The sequence below is a fragment of the Brachyistius frenatus genome, unplaced genomic scaffold, assembly GCF_029030835.1.
Source record: "Brachyistius frenatus isolate BFR_SWC_R1_liver_20210118 unplaced genomic scaffold, ASM2903083v1 Contig_33, whole genome shotgun sequence".
Taxonomy (NCBI): Eukaryota; Metazoa; Chordata; class Actinopteri; family Embiotocidae; genus Brachyistius; species Brachyistius frenatus.
In genome coordinates, this window is record NW_027210632.1 from 2,141,715 (window position 1) to 2,169,676 (window position 27,962).

The following is a 27,962-nucleotide window of genomic DNA, read 5'->3' on the forward strand; positions in this document are numbered from 1 at the left end:
GTCAATGTGCATAGACCAAAATGACTCACTAATTGATTGGATCAGCTTCATCTAAAATTCAACATTGTAAGCTTATTAAAAGTTAACAATACAATTCCATTAGGCAGCATAAGAGTTTTCATATGATCATGTAATGACTCCATGTATAAAAACACACACATGCTAATACACAGAAATAATTCTAACTGACAAAATAAAGTTGTTCCCCTGAGGAAGTATTCTGCCATTTTCTGCTAAAGTACTTCACAAATCATTCCCCCGAAAACAGATTAAAAAGCAACAGGCGAAAATTACTTGCGATCAAAGCAGATTCCTTGGCAGCGCTTTGATTTATTTCCCCAGACCTCGACTCATCTTTCTCAGCAGCTAACCTCGTCTTAACCCTGAGCCAGCAACACATAAGAGTCAGTGAAAGTTCAAACTGCCAGAAAACAGAAAGATCAGACTGAAGTTTGCCATTTTCGCTCTCCCACTTCTCGGCTGGCTCGAGCCTTTCAAATCCACGTACACACAGCGGAGAATAGCCACTCAAATCACTCACAGCTCAATATGCCGCCACATACTGGTACTCTTTTCAGTAGGTGCAGACTCACGAGAGTAAAATGAACATCAAACTCTATTTCACCACTCTCACCCTCTCACTTTACCCTTTCTCGACATTCTCTCCATCTCTAGCTTTCATCCTTTATTCTTGCTCGCCAATTTTGCCCTCTGCACTCTTTCAGTCTCTCACTGCTGAGCTCTCCTTTCTGCGGCTGTTCACCCACTTTCTTCCTGCTTCTCGTTTCAGAGACAATTTGTGTATATATAAAAAATAAAAAAATAAAAAACGGTTTTCTACAAGCCTTGCGTCTGAATATTATTTAAATTTCATAGGAAGGTTGGAAAAGCGTTGAAATCATCCCAGCAATGTAACATCAGGCTGAGGTTCTACAGTAGTTTAAGGACTGTGAGCTCAAGTTAGAGCAACATAACAAGAGTCCGTAACACCACATGGACCATTCATAGCTGGAGGTTCACCGTAGGGACAAGCGCCGCAGGAACGCTGAAAGCCACGAGCGCTTCTGACTTAGTGTGCAACTGTGTGCAAACATGGTGGTGTCAACCTGCAGTGAAGCAGCTGGTCACCAAGGTTGGTTTTGTGTTTGTGAGTGTGCGTGCGTGTGTGTGTTTACGTGCATGTGTGTGCTCAGCCCTGCTCAGCCCCTAGCAGCTCATCAATTATAGAGAAACCTTGGAAAGGAGGGATAAGGCCAAGCTACAGCGATGGCATCTATAAATACACACCTGAATGACACGCCTAGCGTGAGCAGCTATTTTTTGCATACGACCACACACACACACACACACACACACACACACACACACACACACACACACACACACACACACACACACACACACACACACACACACACACACACACACACACACACACACACACACACACACACACGTAAAGGTTGACAGTCAAGAATGCTGGACACCGAAGCAATGTCATCCACTACATCAGGGCACTTTGTGTATCTGCCGAGTCAGGCCGCTGCTAACTGGCTGCTCCCTGCGATACTCTGTCTAAATCACAGAAGAGATTGCTTTTGCTCATGTCTTTAATCAACTAAACACCTAGCTTACCTGTGAGGAAGCACAGGTAAATTCCCAGACGGTCTGGAACGCATGCTCTATCAATCCCTGGTGGCCACTTGCTTTCTGCTTCTACTTCATTCCCGTTTTCAGGGTCCATCTTCCCTTTCTTTTTGTCCTCTTTGGTCATTTCGCCCTTAGTTTACCTCTACGTCCATCCACGTCTACGCTCCCCTTTCAGTTGATGCACATTCAATTTCCCCATCTCTCCATCTGTGTTTTCTGTTTTCTGTCCTCATCTCCTTCAAAGTCGGAGAACTTTGAGGTGCAGTTTGCCAACCTTTTCTTGTCATGAGAAGTATAAAAAAAAATTTTTTTAAATGACACGCCACACAACAAAGGCAGATTACATCAACCGTTAACAGGAACAAGGAGACTACTAAACTACTAAGAACACAAGGCAAAGATGAATGGGACAGAAATAAACAAAAGATTGAATATATTACCAGATGACTTATATTCATGAAACATTAAGTCCACAACACGTTTCTCTCTATCCCCCCGTGAAGCCGTCCTCATACGACCACTGCCCCAAACCATACCCAATTTCCCCGCATTTCTATTTCCGCCCTATCTTCCCTTCCATTCGCCATCTCCCCTCTTTTTCCCCTCCTCCGTCTAACTCTACCTCAAGTAAAGGCTGCGACTTCTTCCCTGAACATAACATGGACTCTCTCTACTGCACATTCACACTACATGGCGACTGAATGAGTTTTTTTTTTTTTTTGCAGCAACACGCAAGGCAATCACTACCTTGTGATCCTCTTCCCAAGCCACTAATGGACCTCACTTCTCATTAGCCCCCAAGATTTCCTGCACAGAATTGACCAATATTTACACAGAGTCTCATATAAAATGATGAAAAGCGCACACAGACTATAAACTAACTCCCCACATTTTAAGAAGGAATGGTCATTTTGGAAGAAGGCTGAAGCAAACCTTGTGCACCAAGCACTTTCCAGAAGATGATGTATGGAGAAACAATTGGCTGGGAACAATGCTGCAATAAAAAAATTTTTTTTTAAAAAGCTGTGAAAATAAGCATAAGGAGAAGGACGGTGGCAGAGTCTGCCGGCGGGATTCCTGTAGACTGATTCCCCTTGACATGCCTTTCTTTCTATACAGCAAATAGCAGAGGAACACTGGGTAACAGACAGCAGTCAATACAGCACGAGAAAAAACACCAGCACTCTAATATTGTGTGTTCAATCAGCCTCATGGGCATGCAGTGGACAGCACCTGTCATCGAATAGCAGCCCACTATCATCAGATCAGATCACACTAATGTTCACTCACGTCACTGTATCAACACAATATACGTGCGTGCAACACTGTGAGCTTCCCTGGAAATTAAATACTGACTGTATCACAATATACTCTCAGATATATGTGTGCGAGTGTGCGAGTGTGCGTGTGTGCATGTGTGTGTGTGTGTGTGTGTGTGTGTGTGTGTGTGTGTGTGTGTGTGTGTGTGTGTGTGTGTGTGTGTGTGTGTGTGTGTGTGTGTGTGTGTGTGTGTGTGTGTGTGTGTGTCTTCCATGTGTTGGTGCCTTCTATACATTCTATCCTGTGCACGTGGAGCAGCCTGTGCTACCATGGCAACTCACGTCAGAGCATTCTGTAGTGTGTGCTGCTGTACTGACTGGTGTGGGAGCAACAACACATAACACACACACACACACACACACACACACACACACACACACACACACACACACACACACACACACACACACACACACACACACACACACACACACACACACACACACACACACACACACACACAGTGCCAAGGCAACTAGCAAGACAGCTGAGGAATACTTAACAGTAGGGGAACATTGACATTCTGGGAATACTGCAGCGGTTTCGACGACTGGCCGGGAATGAATGAACAACTGGGTGGGGTTGTAAAGGCTGCCAGCCAGGGTGATAATGGCGGTGTGAGTGGGGGTGTGTGCACCTGTGTTGAAGAGCATTGTGTTCATAGTGTAACAAGGGAAGGGAGGAGGTCTAAATCACAAAACACTGTCCACACACATGCACATGATGCCTGCCCGTCCTACAGCATATTTCATCATTAGCTTTAAGCAGTTAATCCTCTGCTCCACTGACCACGGCTCAGCTCAGCCCATTTCAATAATCTGCATCTGGGGCTAACCAACCAATCATACACACAAGCACAGACAAGAGCACACACACACACAGACACAAAACAAGTACACAATCAACCTACAAAACATAAGGAACTGGTCCAGAACAATACATTTCAAGTAAAGGCTCTCTATCTGTACACAATCTATTGTGCTGACAGATCTAAAAACCCCTGTTCATTTATTAAACAGGATGCCACAGACAGATTGGGGGGAGGGGGGTGTTGGTGGTGGGTTACTATAGCTGGAGAGAGGAGGTAATGAGACATTCAAGACAGGATAGGCTGTATAGACCATGAAACAGAAATCGACAGAGCTGGAGACAAAAGTGAGTTTGACCTTTCCCTTCTCAACAACAAACATTAACCATTCACTGTTGAAATTGACCTGTTTCTCTCCCATGCCATCTCCCCTGACAACCTTAAATGACAGATCCCTCTGTGCCTCGACATTCACCACCATTCATTCACCTTTCTCTCTCAGTCTCATTCTACCCTCTCCTTTCATTTTATTGCTTCCTCACCACCAAAATTCTTCTTCTCTTTGTTTCCTCCATGTCTTCACTCTCTCTGTGTTTGCCTCTTTTTCTTCCCACTTCTCTGTCTGACTGGGACAGATTGAAAAGTAGTGGCAGTGGTTAAGAGGCGAACAAATTGTCACAACAACCTGCTCTATGGCTTTGACCAAATACTGACAAATTCTCCATGGAAAAGTCTTCTTTTCCTTCTTTTGTCCTCCTCTACACCAACACTCCAAGAACCATGCACACAGGTCTTGTTTTTCAGACACCACCTTTGGCAGTGCTTTGGGTGAATTGGTAATATCTAGGACACAGAAACACATTTATCCTGAGCTTTTCTGACCTCATTATATTTGCATGTCCTGCATTGCTCATTTTTGAGCCGCTGTCTATGTCAAGTTCAAGGTTAGCTGCTCATTGTATTGAGCGCCAATGCTCCCCCATTGGGACGGACAGTGGGGAGATGCATTAGCACCTCGGCAGGTGGCCCTCAATCTCACCTCTTCTCTCTCTTTACTCTCCACTTCCTCCCTCTTGTCCCCTCGTCCACCTCTTCAGCCACGGCCCCATGGCGATACCTGGGCAGCCTTTGTCCAGTAGTGTTTACTGATGCATGTGTGCTTATCTCAATACAAGCAATCAAGTGCAGTGTGTGAGTATCATGCATTTGTGTCTACACCAACGTGTATCTATCCTGCCCATGTGTAGTATGACCAGATGACCATAAACTAAACCAAAGTCAACAGGGGGTTAAGGCTTTCCCCTTGACCTGCTGGTGTGTACTGACCTGCAGTAAATGGGTTTAAACCTTACCCTGCCACTGCCTTTTATCTCCATCACATCTCCATCTCCTCCCTTAAGCCACAGACCAACGAACACGCAAACCCACCGACATATGGTCCATTCACTTCCAGTGGCAGGAGGTAGCCATCAAAGAGCTTTCATAGCAACTCCACTCAGCCATGGACGGATAGACAGAGGGAGGGAGGGAGATGAATGGAAAAAGGAACAGGGAAATTACGTGGTTAGGGCAAACAGAGATGGAGAAAGGGAGGGGAAGCAGATAAATATGAGGAGAAAGAGGTAGGAAATATGAAAAGACATTAATTTAAAAGAGCTCGAAGTGAGGTGCAAAAAAAAAAAAAATGAGTGAGGAAAAGGCTCGGAGGTACACAAATAATGTGGCAGTTTTAAGCCTTGTGTAAAATTGTAACAGCCAAGAACGGCTGCAGCTGTGGACACGTACAGAGGTCAACTGATTTAACAGCACTGCCTGTTTTATGCTGACAGGAGAGTGTTATGAAATTGAGCTGAGACTGTGTCAAAACAGACTTTATACAACCACTTGGCATCAAAGCCATCTAAGGCTAGGGTTGCTTTCTGCGAACGTGTTTTAATCTGGGTGTTGGGTCTTGTATGACTACATTTGAGAAGACAAACAAAGTGAAACATTTTGGCCGGGCCTCATGTCTTAAAATAACTCTTGGGAGAGGAACGAGAGTAAGTCTTTCTGACCCAACCTTACTCTCCAGACCCACACTCGTACAATCTGTTTTCAGGATTACTACACAACCCACTACATCTCTCTGACCACAATGATCTTCAGATTTGAATCCCTCTACCACCACTAGCATCTAGTTCCCAAGGGAACCCATTCTATCCTCTTTCTTTATGGGCTTACCTTACATGAAGATTTTCAACATAAACGGGATTTTATAACCTGTATATCTGCAACTGATCTCCATATTAGGCTGAAGTTAAGGTAAGTTAAGAGTTGGGTTTAAGACAGCATTGTGTTAGTTAAGGATGAGTTTAAGGTCTTGAGAAAGCATTATATTGATGACAATCCTCCTCATGATTGTACAATGTCTTTACTCTGATCAACAGGCGTCATATTTTACAAGCAAAATTTTACTCTAACCTCTGTTCCATTAAAACATTTCACAAGCAAATTGAATTTAATTCACTCAGCTTTCCTGCCCAGCTCAACTTCATGATGTCATAAACGCCAGCCTGTAAACACTAACATTTAGCTCACCCAAACACCACTCCATTAAGCCACTCTCTTTTACCGTAATGCTTATATTTATTCACAAGATCATAAATAACACTGACGAAATAGAGTGAAAGACAGCGTGCGTGAGAAGATCTGAGGAGGAGGAGGGGGCTGACGGATGGAACAAGTAAGGTGGAGGAGTGTGTATAAATCAACATCCATTAGCCGAGGGGTTATAAAGTCGCTGATGAAGGAGGTGGACCAAAGCTCAGACTTTTTATTGTCTTGTTGTTGTCTTTTATTGCCTGTGATGTCATCTAATGGTATACAGTTAATGACAGGGGAGGGTAAGTATGTACATGGGAGGGGAGGATGGGATTGTAACTGGGCACTGTGTGCACAGTGTGCACGCCTGTGTTGACACAGAATATTGATCACCTTTGTGTGTGTGTGTGTGTGTGTGTGTGTGTGTGTGTGTGTGTGTGTGTGTGTGTGTGTGTGTGTGTGTGTGTGTGTGTGTGTGTGTGTGTGAGGAGGGGAAGGGGGGTTCCTTTGGCTGAATAAATCATATGTGCACAATGTGACCTTCATTTATGTTGAGTTTGAATGAGAACAACGCCAAAACACTTCAGACAGGATTCTATTAAATGGCAACAGTGCAAAATATCACGCAGAAAATGAGTGGAATCCAACTCATGTTTTCTCATTAACTTAATTGAGATGTGTTTTATTGATCTCTTGAACAATATATATTTCTAGAATTTATAAATGTCTTTTGAATTGAACAGATTTAGAGAGTTTTTAAATAGACAAGTTCCCAGGTGTCTTTAATACACGTGAAGATGGGTCAAGGTTGTTTCCTTTTATAAAAAAGGAAACGGTGCGAACAATGAAGAAGGAGAGTATTGAATTCAGTCGCTGTGTCTGTACAATGGGAGCAACCTTGTGCTAATACTGGTGCAAAGTGTCCCTGGTAAGAGCAGTTGCAGCTAAAAGGTCACCATGATGTGATGAGCTACAGTAAGACTTCAAACTGAGAAAGACAACACAATTTATCCCAATACTTATGCTGAAATTAATGTTTAAGCATCTATCAATTATTTAATAAACCCAACATTGGGTGGAGTTGGAAGAACTAATTGTATATTTTGACTTAAAGTAAATAATTTCACTCATATTTTAAGATCAAAGAAGAACCTATATTTTACACTAAATACATGGTTTTGAGAGGGATGGTTTGAGAGAGGCCAGGCGAAAAAAGAAGAAAAGCAAAAAGATAACCAGAGAGAAAGATGCCTGCAGGTTTTTGAGAATATTCAGAAAACCCTGAACAGGTTGTAATGATTTCAACACTCAATGCCACAACATTTCCAATTCCTAACTCAATCTCATCATTAGAGATGAGCAGTAGGTATTAAATATGATTACATACTTCCCATCTGAAACACCTGCCTACATGTTGGTTACCACGTGGAAAACCGCTGCCTCAACCATTCTGCTACCGCATGGAAGACAAACAACAGCAGCAAACACAGGTATGGGGCCAGTAATCAACAATAACAATGTATAAATCAGCACTCCTGCCTGTGCGTGTAAGAAAAGGAAAAGACCTTTCGACATTGGCTGCTTGTTTCTCCCTTCTGTTTTTCACTCTCTACTGTCAACCTTTGCCATACACACCGCCTTCATCCCTACGTGGCATTCATTTCTGGAATATAGTCCATCTCTGGCCAATCTCCCCCCTCCAGCTCTCTGCTTCCCACAGTGACTCCATCTCTTCTCTCCTCCTCTCTGTGTAATGCCCTGTGAGCCTCACTGGCCTAGCCTCCTCCAGAATTAGTTGCAGTCATGGCCCTAAATTACATACGCGTGTGCGTGTGCGTGTGCGCGTGCGTGTGCGTGTGTGTGTGTGTGTGTGTGTGTGTGTGTGTGTGTGTGTGTGCGCAAAAAAGAGAGGTAAGAGTACAGGAGCTACCAAGTCCTATCACACCTTGCAGCAGTGCATCATCACATTACGTCTAAAAAGAGCTGCCACACGCAGGAAGGCATCGGGGCATGAGGGGAGTCTAAGGTGGAAGACACAACACGCCAAAACCCGGCTTATCCAGTGCTGTTTAACTCTGAGGGGACAAATCTTGTTTAGCCAAGGGCTGTGCTGTCACAGAGTGTGACATGATTTTCAAGGGGGAAGCAGTTATGGTCAAAGACATTCACAGCTGCTATGTGTAACACTCCCAGCTGCAGTAAGAATTCCACAGGCTCCAGAGGATCAGTTCTGTTTTCCTAAGACAACTTAGCATGTTACTGCACTATTACATAAGCATGTGAAAAATGCAACATCATAAAGACCAAATGTGATTCATATAGTTTCTCCTACTTATACAGGACACTATTACGCAGTTACATAAATTAATTAATAAATTATGTATTTCATCTTATTCAGATTTTTTAATTTGCCTCAAGAAAGAGATAAGAAACTTTGTCTAATCGATTCTGCAACATGCTGATCTGTGCTGTCTAGCAAGTTCTGCAACATGCTGATGTGTGCTCCAATCTGCCCCCAGGGCTCTGGATTTTATACAAGTCCAAAGTGAAGGAAAAGTGCAGCAGATACTCCTGATACCGGGTGTATGTGAGTGTATGTGTGATATATATGGTGCAGTGGATGAGGAGGATTTGAGAGATACCAGATAGGCTTGGCTGTAGGAATAAAAAACCCTAAGGGGCTCTTCTGATCCCCTTACCTCAAAAACACACACACACACACACACACACACACACACACACACACACACACACACACACACACACACACACACACACACACACACACACACACACACACACACACACACACAATTTATCTCCAAAGTAAAGTACACACACGTCCTCCATTCAGTCTCCTTCTCTTTCATGCACGCACACACACCTCTTCCCACTGCCAATACAGCTGACTGAGCTGATTTGCCTGAAAGTCAATCTGCCTTACTACTACTATCCTCCCTCCGATCCAGCAGTCCCTAATTCCCAGCCCTTACTCCACATTCTAACAGAGAAATTGAATCTCTGCTTCCATCTGTTCAACCAAACTCTGCTACCTTTCAACCTACAGCACATTTCTCCTCCTTACCTTCTTGACTCGTCCGCTTTTTGTACCCACGAAGACCAGCGAGTGGTTCTTGTAGACGTAGGCGATGACAGACGTCATTTTATCGATGGCGTCAGAAAAGAGAGGCTTGCCGCGCACCATCTCGGACACGCCCAACGGTGCATTCATGTCGAGGCCACAGAAGTCATCATCAATGGTCAAGAGCTGCAGAGGGGAAGAAGAAATGGGATTAGTACAACACAAATATAATTCAGTTCGCTTCATTAATACTGGGCTTAAAATGTGTTCAAATCTAAATTTAAGGCAAAAGGCACTGCTTGGGCAAACACTTGTGAAATCATATGTCGGTTATTAAAAATAGATAGAGGTATGCTACAGATATTTTAAGGGAGAAAAGTTATGGGTGTCGTGAGCATGTTTTTCCAGATAAACAACTTACAACAGCAAATGGTGAGCTCAAGATCAACCAGAGCAGGAATACATTACATATGACTGTCAGTGTACTTCTATAAGGAACATGCTGTATATGGCTGGGTCAAGGTACATAATGTGAGAGTATTTGTAGTGCGTGTCTGTGCGTTGGCTGGTCCACATGTAAGATACAGCAAATATGAAAACAAGTAAAGAAAGAGATGAAGATGGAAGAAGACTGCAGTCAGGCTTTAGTTCTGTAATAGCGCCAGAGGCTGCTCTGTCAGGCACAATTCCCCACCGTCCACCCAATGCAACAGCAACTGCAGAAATGCCAGTGCAGCAAGATATTCAATGTGAAGCGATTCAAAGTGAACGGAGTGAAATAAGAAAAAAAACAAAAAGTGCTGCACTATCGCAGGGCTTTAAGGCAAATCCCTGCAATATATCTAAATATAAAAACGGAATTAAGAGTAGGCAAAAATGCAACTCTCGATGGAGGTTCATCCGTTATGCTTTCAGTTTGGACATGCTGCTGTGATTTTGTAATTATATACAGATAGGTGTGTTTTTTGTTTTGTGCTTTTCTACGTATTGTGTTTGCATGCACGTGTTTAATCCTGTCAGTGGGGATATTCTTACTAGTCACTGTGGGCAGAATGACTTATGGGTTTTGATAAGAGAATAATGGCGCTCGGGATTGGTCATTATTCTGGGTGCATGGATGGATTTGAAACACTTGGTCTAGGACTAAAGGAGGCACTGCTTGATTAATAGCTTAGCAATGTGGTGGGTTGCTGTGAGGAGAAATGCCTTGGTATGTGGCACTGCCTTTAAATTCTATAAAAATAACAGAAAACTATCAGAGATTAGACGAAATGGTGGGTACAAGTTATGAAATCCATATTTTACTGAACTGACTTGAAAAGCAATTTCTAAAGAACTTTTTTTTGTTTTGAATATTGTATTATACAGTGTTTTAGTCCAGTAAAAATGATTGGGCATGTGCAGGTTGATTATTATGAACCTCACACAAAGTGTGCTAAAATTTAAATATTGTTAAAATAACAAAAGGAGCATGTCAGGTAAAGCAGAAAAAATAATCAAAATTAGTTTATAGGAGAACTTCTCGGCTAAAATCATGTCCTAACATGCAACCAAAACCTTTGAAACATCTTTAAATCGCGAGTTGGCTGATGGTTTGTACCGTCGGAGGTTGCTCTGTGGGGCAGAGTGTCTTTTTGTTTACGTCTTATTTTCCATTATTCTTCCTGGAAGTGCACCTTCGGGGCTCTTGATAAATCGTCCAAGCCCCAAGTGTCTCCTACCCATCACCATAGGCCATCATTATCAGCATCAGATGCCTCTGACAGCCACAGAGGAAATATGGGATCTGCTTGCATTAGACAAATGGAACATGGCTGGTCCAGGCTTTAGGCTGAGGACTATAACATAAGGGTTATATGGAGTGGTATGAATGATTGATAGAGATGACCTAAATTTGGGTCAAGATCATGTCATATGGTTAATGGCTGAGATGAGGACGAAAAGGAGAGAGAACAAAGACAAATGGAGAAAGGAGATGTGATGGATGCCAAGGGAGACTGAGATGCCAAAGAGACTAAACAAAGATGAATATTTGAGCGCAACTTTTTCTCCAATTCGCTACACTCCCTTTGCCGCTCTCCTCATGACCTTTTCAGAACAAGCTGCTGTCAAGAATGCACTCTCTGTCCTCCAAGTCGTGTGGTAGCTCGCCGCAAGACTAATGGCACTCCGATGAGAATCAGGGTCACTCCTGAAAGGGTCACTCCTGAAAGGGTCACTCCGGTTTTCTCCAGTAAACAGTAAAGCTGCTTCTATGTACTCATTCTTATTCCATGTTTAGGTGACAAAAAAAACACCCTCTTAGTGTCGCCATCAGTTACAAAGGATAGTCATCATGCTCGGCTTCAAAGGTTAATAGGGTCTATCAGAAGCAAAATGGAGTACTTTGTAGTATTCGGTGCATCGATGATTGAATGTTTCAGCCATTTCTCCCAAGATTAATTACATTTCCAAAAAATAAAGTGTTTTTCATCATCAAAAAAAAAAAAAAATTACTGTGCCAGTAAAGGGTGATGCATGTGCACGAAGAGGAGGTGTTTATGTGCGGGGATGTGTGTTTTCTCATCTCTTGCCTCTGACACATGCTGTATTATTTCGACTGGTTGCCAATCATCACCATCTCTGTCCTCTGTGCGGCAATCTAATGAAATACTTTGTCTGTCAGCCCTTTCAGGAAGCCGACATATTTTCATTACGCCACCGCCGAAACATGACATTCGTAGTTGAGATGCCAACGACGTCTCAAGTCAGAATGGCAAATAACATCCATGTAGCCGTTGACGTTGTCTGCCAGGGAGATACCGCTGTCACTGCTTCTATCATGCTGTATGTCACTTTTTCTGTCCCTTAACCCAATTTATTAATACATTTTCAAACTGATTTGTAATGTTGTTTCTCTCAACCCTTTTTGTCTTCCCAATTCCCAATGGCCCTTGCTTTACAAGTTGTTGCATTGAAGGCAAGAGATCCCCTTCAATGTGTCCAATTTAATCTTAGTATTGACCTTATATTTTCTATTTTTTTTTATCTTATCTAAGAAAATTGAATGTGTCATCAGGTGTCATCAGTACCTTCATCCCTGGGTACTGCAGATATATGGTTATTATTAGTACAGGTAAAATTATCTGTATTGATTTGAACATGTGCTTACTGCATGACTAATAACAAAACTAGCCAATGACTTGAAACTCCAAACACTTTCTTGGTCAAGCCCGGCAGGTATTTCAGCTAGCGTCCCGCAGCGTAGCAACAGAGGAGAAAGATGGAGGGTTCCTCCCTGAAGACAGAGGGACAAGAGAGCAGAGTCTCTGTATTTGGACAGAGGCCAGGCACTGAGGCAGAATCAGGTCACTCTCAGCCGTATCCATCTCTTTGCTTCTGTCTGCCTGCCAGCACCGGCACAAAGAGAGCTCTCTTCTGGACTGTGCAGGGGGATCAGCAGATACAGAGTGGAGAAAAAGAGAGGGGGCAGTGGGCGCGCGCGAAAGCAAGAGAGTTGCTCAATGCGATTAGTGGGGGATTGAAAGAGATCCGCTCTCCAACACTCTCTGATGTATGGCCTAATCTGGGTTTGCACTGTTGTGAGGGGCCCATTCCATTGGCTGCGAGTTCACAAAGTTAATGACACACGTTAAAGCACTGAGACATTTCACTTTGTCACTCCTAAACCACTGGAGACTCCAAAGAGACCATTTTCTTACATTTCTGGCCGTTCCTTTTTTTTTTTATTAGTTATTAAACTGCCTGTGGCACTCTAAATGACTTTCTTCAGCAGTCCACTTTAGTGTGCCGATACTGCCCTTCTGCACTGTAATCGAAAAGTTCATAATGCAACATTTGTTGATATGATGAGCTTCTTTTAATGTAGAGTCATTGAGGATTACATATACTTCTCATAAAAGAAAGACTGGAGTCAAATGAAGACAATGTATCAACGTAGTTGCTCTTAGTGTAATTAGCCACAAAGGACATCAAGTATTTTCCTCTTGCCCTACTGTGCTAAATGACTAACCTGCCAGGATGATTGATGGCACCAGAGAATTATGTCATGACTAAGTGGGTTTGCAGTGTTCATTGTAAGATATAATATCAACATTCAATTTCACTAGAATAAAACACTGGCTGTGTGACTCCTGCAGCAACAGAGTCACTTGAGAGTGGTGATTCCCAAACTATGGTACAACATAATAAGTGGTACGCAAAAGCCTTGCTGAAAGGTCTCTCATGTGGACCATTTCTTCTCTATGTCTTTGAAATCCTCTGTGATCTGCCTACACGTGTGGCAAGCCCAAAGAATCTCAAGAATCGTATTAACAGTTTTATAGATAAATTCTTTGATTTTGCAAGTTCATATGAACCTCTTCCCATCATTTGTAAGTGTGACTGGGAGGAAGCGTGTTTGTGTATCAGATGTGCTGAGACCTAGTCTGTCTGCCTACTGATGCCCTCCATCACACAAGCAACCTGGGGCAGAATACCCCACCACTCACACTATGAAATAAAGACACAAATTCACTTTGAAACAACACCAAAAACACTGTGATTACACAGTGTTCACTCTTCTGTATGCTTTATCTTTTGATATTTAGGCCGACCATCATCACGTCACAACCTTACAAATGTCGCATCCTGTCACCATGAATGATTTTCCCATTTCCCTCTTCACAAAAACTGTCTTCTTTTGGTCCAGCTTTATATACCCAATTAAACAATCTGAGTGTGTTTAGATAGATGCCTGTTTGAAGCAGAAAAAGTGAGGTACACAGTGGCAAATGATGAGAGAAGTGACTTCTAGGATGAAATGTAAAGTGTCCATCGCAAATAATGTTGCACAAGTCAATGTGGCATTAAGATGAATGGCAGACAAGAGAACCCAATAAGTGAATGTAGGAATAATTCAAAAGGAATAACAAGTATTAGGTGAGGAGAGAATATGGATTATTCAAATAAAAAAAAGAAAGAAATTGTGTTTTTGTGCGTAAACTAAAAAACTGGATTCTTCTTCACAAAATCAAATGTGCAGCACAGGAGCAGGAGTCACTGCGTATGTGTTTCTGATGACTGGGATTCACTGCTCTTTGCTGCTTTGTTAAGGCATCCACAGGGCATTCCGAGAGAGAGCTATTTTTGCAGCACTCCGACTGAATCATGTTGAAAATTCAGTTTGAATGCACAAGTGTCAACGTGGACCGCAAGAGCTGTCACCAAGCAGATTTAACTTCCGCGTTGTATGGCGCCCTGGAGACCATTTCAAAAACTAGTCCCAATGATTAGGACTGAAGAAAGAAAGATCATATACTGTATGTTGTGTATCTATATATATGGATGTTCACACACAGGGCCTGACGGTGATGTCATCTCGGGGAAGAAGGGACATCAATCATGGCAGATCAGTGGAGTTATAGAATGCAAAGTGGGAAATTATAGTGAGAGTTTGTGCATTAATATTAAACCACTGCTGGAAAATACAGCACATGTGTATCTATTGGTGTGTATGGGTACACTAGGCTGGACACGCACTTCTCAGGGTGTGCCTGAAAAAAAGTTGATTTATCGGAGTGTTCTGTTGGCAGATTTCAATATGTAGTGGCAGGCTTTGATAAGCCTGTGATATTTTGTAAATTTGTGTTTGCGGATGCTCGCACCTGCCAACCGTTAGCTGAGCGGCTACAACAGATAATAAATATTGGTTAGGACAAACAATCAAATCAGGAACTAACGAAACAGCATGACAATTTTGGATTGAAATTGAGAGATCACTAAAGCGGAGCTAGAAGAGAGAGAAGGTAGGAGAATATCAGATGCAAGATGTGAGTTTAAGAGACACAGAGGTGGGAGGAAAGGAAACTCACAAATTGAACAAGGAGCTGGATATGATGAAAAGAAAAGTGTTTCCTATAACTTCATAATCCATGTGTTCCTCTCTTTCTGAAATGATTACGAGGGAAATCAAACTGAACAGTTCTGCTTGTATTACCACCTACAGAGATTCTATCATCCATTGCAATCCTTTACAAAACTTCTAATATTGTGTTTATATTTATTTAAAAAAAAAGTGCAGATTCATCTCATAATCTTTTGTCAGGACATAGTGGTCGGGTTGCAATGAAAGTTCACATTGAAACGTGTCATAGGTATAATAGCAAACTGTTTAGTATGTAGTATAGTATAGTATATTTTTGCAGAATTTAAAATATTATGTTGCCCTGCTTGATGGGGAATCTGAGAATCGGGGAATCTGGAAAAAGATAGCACGAAACAGAAGTTTTGAAATACAACACGTAAAAAAACAATGGGGGAAAGAAATGGTTTCCAGTTATGTCTGTGTTTTCAGGCAGAAGCCAACCAGCACGGCGTACGGTGAAGGAAGCGGGAGACACTTGTTTAATCACAGAATAATGATATTGTGATGGATTCTGACCTTTAGCAAGCGGTATCATGTATGGAGATTTAATTAGCGAGCCAGCCAGCAAGCAGGGCTAGCGGATATGTGGATGGAGTGGGGTGAAGTGGGGAGAGGGGGTCTGGATGGAGGGAGGGGTGGGGGGGATGTCTGGATGTCCTTAATGAATCTACTAGCCTTTCCCTTCCTGAGGATGTGGCCTAGACTGACTCATCAGCAGCAAAGGCAGCAGCCTAGTCACTGATCGAGCTCTGCAATCAGACAGAGGAGGGATGGAGATGACCAGCACAGACGACAACACTGTTCAAACGTTGGTCAAACAAAGAACACAACAGAAGAAAAAGTCAGTAACATGAAAAAGGGAGCACAGGGGGAAGACAGAGAATGTAACATTGGAAGAACTCCTTTCAAGTGAAGGATGAAATAAGGGAGGGATGAGCCCGCGTGTTGGGGGACTGTGAGAGAGATCAAGCAAAAAGACTCAAAGAAACAGCCGCGGCCGAGAAGAATAATCTAATTAATTGGAGTGAATTCAGAATGTGAAGTCGATAGCACATGACAAATGTGAAAGAATAGCCCGTGGCATGTTAGTTAATGACATGTAATTAATGATCATTAGCAGAAGGGATGAGGGGATGGCCGTAGCCTGTCAGAGCCTGGCAGACGACCTTGTAATTTTCTCGTTTGTGTTTGGGGAGAGCGCTTCACTGTGTGCTTACGGGAAGAAATCAAAAGGGGAAATAGAGGCGACGGGGGCACAGACTCCGAGAGAATGAGAACGAGTGACGGTGGCTAGTATTTTCATAAGAACATGAAGGGAAGGACAGGCAAAAGGAGAAATGAGTGGCATAGGAAGAGAGCAATGAATCAAGGATGAGAGAGAAGAGAGCGGCGGGTGAATTTATTGCAATCCCGCTGTTTTGTTGTTCTGTTTTTTTCTGCTGACACAGTGAACATGGAGGGAACAGGCAGCGGTTTTTTTATAGGTCACATGCCACTTCACAATGATCTATGGATGCAGGCCCTTTGCAGACTTATACTGTTGAGCACGCATTATGTGGCTCAGCCAAGCATGGCCATTTGGGGGAGAGAGGAAGCACCTCTCTCACACACACACACACGCGCGCACACACACACACACACACAGAGACACACACACACTCTTTCTTTCCATCTATCCTCTCTACTGCTCTCTCACCCTGCCTGTGCATTCCTCTTTTCTTCTTTACTTCTCTCTCTTTGCATCTCTCCCACCACGACTGAAAGCCTCTTAAAGATGATGTAAGGCATCAAAGGCCTGACGGGAGCAAATGTTTTTATGCACTCCTAACCAGGCCTGTGTCCTGTAAATGAACTTGTGTCCTTGCACATATTCATACTTACTATGATGACTTGATTATTTACCATTCCAGAACACAGAAATACCAGAATATAAGTGTTGCATTGTTGAATGAAATGAAAACGGAAAAAATACGATGATCACAAAGTACTTTAAAAAGGAATATTAATTTAATTAATTAATGTATGCCAAAACTGTATACACTAAAGAAAATGCTATGTATTAATGTGATTAAACATTATATTTCAAAGTTGTTTAACATTCATTATTGCATACAGTGTGATGTGAGGTTGCCAGTATACACAGGGCACCTTTAGTAGTGAGAGGATATTGTGGTTATGGCTGTCATGCATCTGCTCCAGCAAAGATAGTGGTTTGGTCTATCCACATTAGGCCTGAATGTGTTTCATCCTTATCAAAAATGTGTGTTCTGTGTGTGTTCACATTGGTCCATACAGCCAGACTACTCTAATGAGCCTGGGGGCTGTACATCCTCTCCCTAATTGGAGGAAAAACACATCATGTTCAAAATATGACAGTGTTCGAAAGACTAAATTTTTTTTTTTTTTTTTTAAATACAAAGTGTCATAAGAAAGCGAGAAACAGGGAACATCGTGTGATGGAGAGGCATAAAGTGAATGATGAAGAGAGTAAGATAAAAGGGTATGCCCTAAATACAAGGCTCTTTATCATTCCCTATAGCAAAAGCAGCCAACAGAGTGACATGCAGGCCCCCATTTAAAGACATTTAATGGCCTGTATGTCCGTGTCAATCTTTTTTCTACAGTACAGAAAGTGGGATCACATTGGTTTCTTTGGAATGTTCTAGTGTTTTTTTTTTTTTTTAAGTTGCTGCTTTTCCTGCTGCAAGTGGACGCCAACTTCTGCAATTTACAAAAAAAATAATATTGCCTCGTCATGCTGCATGTTCTGATGCCTCTAGTATCAAAAAGTGTAATTGAATAGGCAAATTAGCAGCGGATATGGGTCAGTCTCTTTAAAAAGAAAGTCAAAAGTCTGAACATTTAAAGAGCACATTTTACTGGACATGGTGTCACAATATCTGTGACTGAATAACTTGATATCAATATTGCAGCGATATTGTGATATAGTGGGTATAGCAATAAGTGGGTAGAAGCAAATAAGAGAACAGCAAGAACAGCCTGGTAAATTAAGGAACTTACATCAATTTACTGTACTGTAGCCTTTAAAACCAGGAAATGACAACACTTATGCCATATCATGATATTGCAATATCCATAATTGAAGGCAATATCTGATCTCGGATTTAAAAAATCATTAAGAGTCCCAAACTGAACTAAAGTTGAGTTTAAGGGGTTATGTGAATTAACTGTACCTGAAAAGACACCTGCTTAAACTGTCTACTTACAGTATATGTACATGAATAAGATATTATAGATTCAGACGCTAGCTTTACAATAGTGTTCAATCTGAATTTCATCTCTTATCCACAAACAGCTAGCCCCCATCAAATCGTTAACCGTTTTTGTCCAGCAGAAAATGAGACGGCTGGCTTGTGTAACAAATGTGTAAGAGTTGTAATAGAGTGAGCAAGCCCTGTTGGATATTAATGTGGTTTTGTGACTCCTCAATTAGAGTGTCTTCTGAGAGCAGAAACCCCCAAAAAAGCAGTCTGCCTTCCAAAATTCCCTAAACAACCTTGTTTGGTATGTTCAAGACTATGTGTACGAGTGTACAGTAAGAGCGCGTCAATACTTAGCTTTCTACTGTACACCCGAGGGAAGCACAGATTGGAGAGGATGTGAGCGATGAGTTTAAACTACATTTCTGATGATATCTGAGACGCAGCGCTCCCACTCATGCATCATTTAAAACAGCAAAGGAATTAATCTGAGAGCAACAACCAACGATTCATAAAAATCAACCATGGGATATTAGAAAGACAACCATCCATCACAGGCAACACTCTTCAGCTTAACATATATTATCATTGTGCAAACACTTACAGGAGAATATATCTGGGCCTCATTTACATCTACTAATTTACTAATGTTCAAGTGATGGGCGGATTTATGAGTATGTTATGTGTCCATGCATTTAAAAATGACTATTTATGGATGTAAGGTCAGCTCCACCCCATCTGATCTTGATCTTAGTAAATCATTTGATGTCAAAAATAATGATTTATTGCCATGATGCTATCAAAAGTCTATCCACCATGTCCATTACCGCAGTAGTAGCCATACTTACAAGTATGGTGGCACACGTGTGTGTGTGTGTGTGTGTGTGTGTGTACGTCAGAACTCATCTATCTCCTGCAGAGTCCACCGTCACTTGTTCAGCAGGGTCTAATTTATGCACTGGCGGTAGCGCATGGCATCATTCCTCAGCACTAACCCCTGCGTGCTCCCTCACACTTCCTTTCCCTGCTGACAGCTCCACCCCAGGCATGATTTATCAGGCCCCCAAGCAGCAGACAAAGGCGTCCGGGCACGTGTGCTGTGCCAGAGACGGATTAATAGATAAACACAGAGATCCGAGAGAGGGTCACTTCATAATGTATCGACGGAGCGTGTGACTGAGGTCAGAACAATATGGTCTGGGCAGCAAGAGGATAAAATTTATGTTCCTGAAATATGACCACGACCAAGTCATCAAATTTGTGGAAGTGTAGCTGTATAAATTCCCATTTACAACTTTTGATAATAAAGATGAGTGGCTTAAGGAAGATAAAATATTATTTTCTTTCCTGGTAAACTGCTACTTTAATTTAGTGTATTCATTTCATTCATATTAGCACAAAGCTGGAGTTTCTGTGGTTATCTACCGGTTACATCGTTAGAATATCAAAAATATACCAAGAAAGCAAAACTTTTTACCATCCAGTTGTAATAATACACCATTAACTAATCTATATGTTGAAAAACAGACTTTCTTTAGTGTGGCTTTATTTGTATTAATCTATTTAAACTCGCTAAACTCAAACTTGGCAAATGACCACGTGATATATTTTGCCATGTTTGCTATATAGGGGAGGATGATAAATACCAAATGCACTCTGATTGAGGCAATGTTCTAGCTCTTCAGGTTTATAGCTTTTATTAATGATGTAATGAGATCAAGAAATAAAAATGCATGAAGCAGCTTTGGGTGCTTGTGAAGGTGGTCGAAACATGCAACACCCAATTTAACCTTGTTTTTCATGTGCACAAAGTGAGAAATCAAATGAACTGAATCACTGAATTTGTAATGCTGTTATGGAGAATGGAATTATGGTAATTTGGCTGAGCATTCAGCTGCATTGTTTAAAGGGTGAGCGGATTAAAAGAGGCAGTGGATGGTTAACATCTCATCGTAATGGGATGGAGCATGAACCCACCCAAGAACAGAGAGTTAGTGAGGCCCTCCCGCAGTGCAACCAAGCTCATTATGGTAACATTGGGGGGAGCCTTCAAAACCCATTTTCCTCCAGAGATGTTCACCTTAATGTCCTTCAATTAGAAATGATTGAAACAACAAGGAATCATAAGTGATTTGTTTTTGTTAATACAGTTTTATGCCGCTCCTGAATGAGTAGGTTTGATCATTTCTACTTCAGAAAGAAATGTGCAACACCTGCTGGTCCTTAAGGGACTGGATGTCATAATGCAGTACATACAGTAGTGTGTACTTGTGTGGGCAAGTGTTGAATAAAAAATAAATAAATTTTTAAAAAAGCCAATACAGCCCTCCTATTGTCCTATTGTACTCTGCAATATCCGCATCTGGAGTGTTTGGTGTTCGTCCGTATCTGAATTGTTTCTGCACTGCTGTCATTAAACAAAACAAAAATCTAAATCGCACACCGTGTGTGCTATAGCACTACTCACCGCACTGCTGCAGGGAATATCTTTGACTTTGAGCCAGGCCAGGTCCAGCGTGCCCTCTCCTTTGTAGCAGGACTGCAGCCTTTCCTTGATTTTCTCATTGATCTTCCGCAAAGAGAAAACACACAGCGCCGAGTCCTGGGAGGCTTGACGGGGACGTCTCTTCTGGCCCTTTGAGAAGACGGCAAACAGCACATCGTCATCCGGTGCCACGTCGAGGGAGCGTGCCAGAATGGCACCAGCTTTTGACAGGTAGGCCGCCTCAAGTAATCGGTACTCCACGTTGCCACTAATGCATCCAATAGGCACCTCCACATAGGAGTTGAATGCAGTGTCTGCTTTGCAGAGGCGGACTATCTTGGAAGTGTACACCTGTTCCCGACCAGCAGAGGAGGATCCAGTGGTCGGTCCACCTCCCATTTCAGGCTGCAAAGTCAGAAAGTAGACAAAGTTCCCACTGGCAAAGCCATAAATGTAGTATATGTCAAAGTCTGGGATGACAGTGAAGGTATCTGAAGGGATCTTAATCATAGAAGCCACAAACTCATCATGGAAGACATATGCAAACATGCCATCCTCCTCTGAGTTTCTGGCCAACTTTCGGCTAGAGATGGTGGGGAAGTACTCTGGCTTGCCATCCACCGCTGTGGCTACAAACAGCATGTCCGGAGAGGCGTTGCCATAAGAAACAATGACACCAAACACAGAGCCGCTCTCATTAACACCAGAGAGGTAGTGCTCCTTCTTGTGGAAGGGCTCTCCTAGTTTGAAGAGGTCATCGAGACGGAGGAGTTTGCAGATGCCCTGGTAGAGGCTGCCGCAAGCCAGCAGCCGGTTCTCCCGATAGTCCATCAAAAGCATCTTGTTGACATTGTTGGTGAGTGTCAGCGGCTCACTGCAGGGCTGGACAATACGTGGTGGGTAGCACTTGCGGTTGTCTTCATCTGGGCCAGTCTCATGGGACACCTGGACCTCCAAGCCTGGGGACAGTTTATATATGCGATTGACAGCTCCCAAATAAACATTGCCATTGCGATAGTCCACCGCGAGATGGTTAAATGTCCATGCAGGGTTCTCAGCATGAAAGGATGCATATTCCTCCTCCTGAAGCAACGCCGTGATCACTTGGGAGCCGGCACTGTGAGCCTGTGGGGCTTGCACCACTGTCTGTGAGGTCACAGGAAGCACCAGACTAGACAGGAAGCAGCATACAAAAAAATAGGTCCGTATTCTGGCGAGGGACGCCATGGCTGTGCTTAGGGTGGGACTGGTGAGGAGAGGGACGGAGGCACAGTCCAGTGCTGTCGGCCAGTCAGGATCAAGCCTCTCTTGAGACAGAGGACATTATTTACCTGAAAAGGGAAGAGACAGAACTTAGTGAAAACAGGCAACATATCACTGCATTTACAGAAACTGTGACAGGATATTGATATACTGTATACACTGTACATTAGTGATCTATGTTCTAATTTTATCTGGCACAGATTAGAGTAGAACATCTTAATGAGTAGAGCAGGTGAAGAGGCCACACATCTGAGACTCCAGAGCAATCTTTAATTGGAGAAGAAATGGGCTTGACAAAAAAAAAAAAAAAAAAAAAATGAGGCTGAGGTACAGTAGCGCTTTAAAGAGGCAGTGTGCGCAGACAGCTCTAGCCAGTTAGATCAGTCACTGAGAAAGGGGACGGAGGAGGAGGAGGAGGAGTAATGCATTGTCTCAGAGGAGGTGATCAGCATGGCTCTGCACCATCTCTCTGCATGGGCCCCTGCCCCTCTCCACCCGTCCCTGCCTTTCTGCTTCAGCCGCTATGCACCTAATTGATTCTCCCCTCGGAGTAGCAATTTGCATGCTTTGGCGATTTTTCTCTTTTCTCCCAATAGAGCAACTCACCTGCTGACACTGCCAGCAGAGAGAAAAGGTCCTTCTGCATACCTACATACACATGCATGCACAGACACAAAGATGGGGGGCTTTTGGTCAAAGGAGGAACAATTAGGGAGGAACTGCAAGTGGTTGCAGAAATAAGCTTCCCAATGGTCTTTGGGTCAATTGCACAGTCTCAGCATTATACTCACAGCCACAACAAACACATACACCCTTCATGAAAAGGAACTACTCGTGAAAATGCTGCATGTGGTGAGCAGGACTGTGATATCTATACTGTCAGAGCACCCGGTGTAAAACGCACACCGGTACAGATTATCAAGTAGAAATAACTGCCTTTCCTGCAAATGTGATGGGCTCACTGTGAGTAGTCTGCTCCTTACACCTCTCCAGTGGCAAGCTGGGTATTATCATTGGTGATGTTCACCCGGGTAGAATCCAAGTGTTACATTCACACAGACCAGCGCAATTAAAAATCTCATGCAATAATCCAAATCACAATTTGTAATGGAACTGCACAATATTATTGATAATAATATATTATTGGTGTTGTCAATCTACAGAAACCAAAAGGCAATTATTGCGAAGACAAAATTCCAAATTCAGATTTTTCCTCACACCCATTCATCCTTTAGGAAAAATAAAAGTCCAACATCAGCCAAAAAAGATTGTTTGCTACTGGGATCAAGTAGTAACCTCGTTCAAAACGTGTATTCTTTGAGTATGATGTAGCAACATGTAAAAATAGCACACAAGTAATACCAACTCCTTTTCTTATCAAATAACATTTATAACATGCAGCGTGCTGCTCAGAGGTACAGGGTGAAGATGGGGCAAACTTTGAAGTGTCATTCACAGTAAAGTTATGCGCGAGCTTGTCTGTCACACTTAATGCAAATCTTTCTCAGCAAAATAGACAAATTTATAAAACAGTGTCATGGTTGTAGGCAATTGGTAGACAATTAAAAAAAAAAAAAAAAGTATATCTGAAAATATCGCTGACAAATGACAACAACTTTTCTATCATTTTCACTTCACTAATTCTGGCATAACATCCCAAACGGGATTTTGAAGACACCAAAAATGAATCAGTTTCTTCGGAAAGCCTTTTAGCTATATGATCACTATGAACACTTGCACACATAAATGGTGTAGCTATACCTGACATTATCCAGCCACAGATCTCATCTCAGGGTTCACATTCAAGCAATCAAAAGTTGTGGTGGTGTCAAACGCAACCTCACTGCAATCTTACCAATCTCCCCTCCATCTCCTGTTAGGCAGAGAGAGAGGAAGAACAGAGCAGGCAGCCTCTTAGCACATGATAAGAAGAGCAGAGAGGATGATGAGAGGGATAAAAACCGATACAGAGATAGGTGACATGCGTTCAGACATTGTCTGTGTGCAAAGAGCAATCATTACCATCGCTATGACAAAGGCTTCAGGCGGGAGGGTGATGTAAGAGACCCAGACAGGGAACGCTCACAATATCATGAAATAACTCTGGTTAACACAAATTTAAGGACAGACACAAAAGATGAGAAATTACCCCCCCCCCAAAAAAAAAAACAACAAAAAAACAAAAATAAAACACAAGCACAAAAGCTAAGTGTGAAAACAAAACACACACGTGGCACTTTGAGCAACAACAAAAAAATAACTTCACTAAATTGCTCAAATAGAAATTTGCTGAAGGCAGATTGTACTGAAAGGTTTCCACTATTGTGACCACCTGCTAAAGAGAGACTAAGTGTAAGAGAGAGTCTCGGAGACAGAAAGAGGTTTAGACAAAGGAGCTGCTGGAAGCCACTGCTACTTCAGGAGTGATGACAGATCAGTGAGCCCATAATATTCCTCTAAAAATAAAAAGGGAAGCTACATATTAATCTCACACCAGCACAGGAGCTCCCACCTCTCATTTACGTAGCGGGGGAGGTGGGGGGGAGAGCAGGCATAACAAAGTGTTCCTCTGAAACTCCCAGACAACTTTACTCAGCAGGTATAAATATAAAAAGAGACGGGGAGGAAGGACGGAGGGATGCTGGAAGGAGACTAAAAAGGGAAAAGAGCATGAGACGTAGTGAGAGACAGAGGGAGGAGCTGCAGAATCGCCTTCACATCCACCGTCCACATGGCCGCATTATGCACAGCTGACATACAAAAACAAAACAAAAAAAGAGAAACGCTCCCAGTGCTTTCTATTGAGAAATAAATAGCAGTTTTGCAAACAAAAAGAACTGAAACCCTCAAAGGAAAAGAAAAAAAAAAATCTCCTCATCAGCGGTGCCCTGCAATGGCAGAGTGTCTGCCACATGAATCTGTTGCCGAAATGCAATTATTCTGACGGGGGGGGGGCTCATTTAGTCGCTGTTTGCCTTTGCCTGCTGATCATCAAGCTCCATTAATTAAAGCTTGCTTTGGTTCCGAGGATTTATACATCAGACATGCAAACACACACACACACACACACACACACACACACACACACACACACACACACACACACACACACACACACACACACACACACACACACACACACACACACACACACACACACAAACAAATGGGGACTGATATTCTAACACACAGTTTATCTTTATCTAGTTATGTGCCATTACGGCCTGACTTTTCCCTCCCCTGCTCTATCCGTATTAAAATAAATTGCAATACTGCTGGTAAAGAGAATAAAAAGTAATGATGTTTAGAAACAAATGGAAATTCCTGCATTAAACTGTTATCACAACAATAATCAATCATTGTAGAGCAAATGCAGATAGGATGTAAAAAGTAAAAGGGATGTTAGCTTATGTGACCTGCGTGTGTATCTGGCAATTCTGGGCTAGCTGTCAGACGAGAAATATAGCTATTTTAACACGCATGCACAGCCCCACAGATAGCAAAGAGAGCTAATGAATTTATGATTCGCACTGCACTCTTCCCCTCCCTCCCCCCCAACACACACACAGTATCACTGGATGTGTGGAACCCACGTGTGAGCCTGTGTTTGTGTGCATTATCTCCATGTGGGAAACTCAAAACTGAGTTTGAGTTTAGTCTTTAGAAAATAACTGGAATGTTTTCCTAATTTTGTCTCCTTAAAAGCTGTCAGCCAATCACGAGGAGAGGAGAGGAGAGGAGAGGAGAGGAGAGGAGAGGAGAGGAGAGGAGAGGAGAGGAGAGGAGAGGAGAGGAGAGGAGAGGAGAGGAGAGGAGAGGAGAGGAGAGGAGAGGAGAGATTGACAAGTTTCCCAAGACGTGTCAGACCTCCATCACTTGACGTAGCATTGTCATATACACCAGAAATGTGCAGACATATAGAGGGGGGGGGGGGACCTGTAATCTGGTCCATTTTACTTTTCCATTTTTTCCAACACATTTAGTTTGGCAGTCAGAAATATTGCCCAAAACTTCTGACAAGACACAAACCAGTTAACTCAAAGATCAACAAGTTCAAATTGCCCTGTTTCATGGAAAGTATTTTGATGCTGCAAAGCTAATTTCGTGGACAACAATATTAGGCAAAGCTATTATAGATATGACAGGAGCCATTTTCCTTTGGCGATGATTGTGTAATGGAGAGCCCTGGCCAGACATGACAATTGGAGGAGACGCAACAAAAAGCATGCCTCAACGAAATAATCTCCTGCTATTTATAGCCTGTCAGAGGGGAGGCATTTATGTTGAAGAAATGACTTGGAAATGAAAGAAACTGTCTAACTCTTTGGTAAACAGCTTAACGTCTCAGTGTAGAAATGTTCAAAAATAACTATCAAATTCAACAAAAACACTACGAGTCAAATGGGATTAGGAGATTATGTGTGAGTAAAATGTGGCGTAATTACACATAATTCTTTGTATTCATGGCGAAAAAAAAGATTTTGCAGATTTTTAGGGTAATCTGTCACAGGTTCAGAGGAGGTGAATGAATGACGGCCTCAAGAGTCTCTTACATGCACAACAAGTAAGAAGAACCGAAAGTGGCACAGAGGTAAATTGATGATAAAGGTTTAAAAGAGCCAACTCATGCAAAATGAAAAGGAAGAGAGGGGAGTGACGTTTGAGATGCAACGGAGACGTTAAGAGCATGTCTCGATCCTGCCACAAGAAGGTTACTGTGCTGTGTCCATTTGCTCAAAAGACAAGGAAGCTGAATGAATGGTGGATGGATGTACGATAGTCATACTCAAACACACAACTCCTGACTCAGACCAAAGCCCTTCTTGTATTTTCAATCTTTAGATTTGTGACCAAAGGTCATTGAGCTTTTGCTTTAAGAGCCACTAAACTCTGTAATGTCTTACTAGAGCAAATGCCTGTGCAGTGGACATACATTTGACATATTTTCTGTAAATGAATGCCCGTCTGTTTCATTGTTTTTGTTTGTTTGTTTGTTTGTAATAGGACCTAAACTCCTTTCTTTGGCATGTTGTGACTTTGGCCCCACCGGGAAAGGTGTTGTTGTCAGGCATTGCTCAGTCATTCTGTGCATTATGGGAGTGTATCTTTATGGTTGATGAGACATCAGCTGGCAAGCGCCAGGAGCTGGATTGCTGTGGTCATTTAAGGCCTGTATGAGCACTGCTTCAGGCTATATGCCTGCTGTTAGGAGACTACTGAACTATAGTAGATGCTCAGGCAATGGGATTTCTAGTTTTAATTATGGGTCAGTGAATGCTTTGCTGAGATGGTTTGGGTTGGGTTTGTGGGGTGATATGGCAGCAGAACGAGAAGGAGTAGTAGTAGTAGTGGTCGTTGCAGGAGTCACAGTTGTAGTTGTAGTTGCATCCGTGCTCAGAGTGGGACTTTGAATTTGAGAGCAAACAAGTGAGCCAGAAGGAAGCCAGAGTAAGACAGGAAAAACAGAGAGAGAGAGAGAGAGAGAGACAGAGACACAGAAAGAAAGAAAACTGGCAGACAGAGAAGTGTGTCCCAGATCAGTGAATGTACACTGAGTGGAGCCACCCCACCCCCCAAAACTCAACCCACCCCTCCCCCCGCTGAGCCCTGGCACTGATCAGAGGAATAAGTGTCACTGCATTGCAGCC

General features: G+C 42.6%; 1 protein-coding gene across 1 annotated transcript in view; it reads right to left on the reverse strand.

Moving 5' to 3' along the window:
* plxna4 (plexin A4) overlaps window positions 1-27,962 on the reverse strand; it is a 234,879-nt gene that overhangs the window by 187,288 nt on the left and 19,629 nt on the right. The window contains exons 2-3 of the mRNA XM_069700337.1: window positions 21,034-22,382; window positions 9,444-9,626 (exon numbers count right to left, since the gene is read on the reverse strand). Of these exons, the coding sequence (XP_069556438.1) occupies window positions 9,444-9,626; window positions 21,034-22,278 (1,428 nt within the window). The 5' untranslated portion in view covers window positions 22,279-22,382. The remainder of the gene's footprint in view (window positions 1-9,443; window positions 9,627-21,033; window positions 22,383-27,962) is intronic.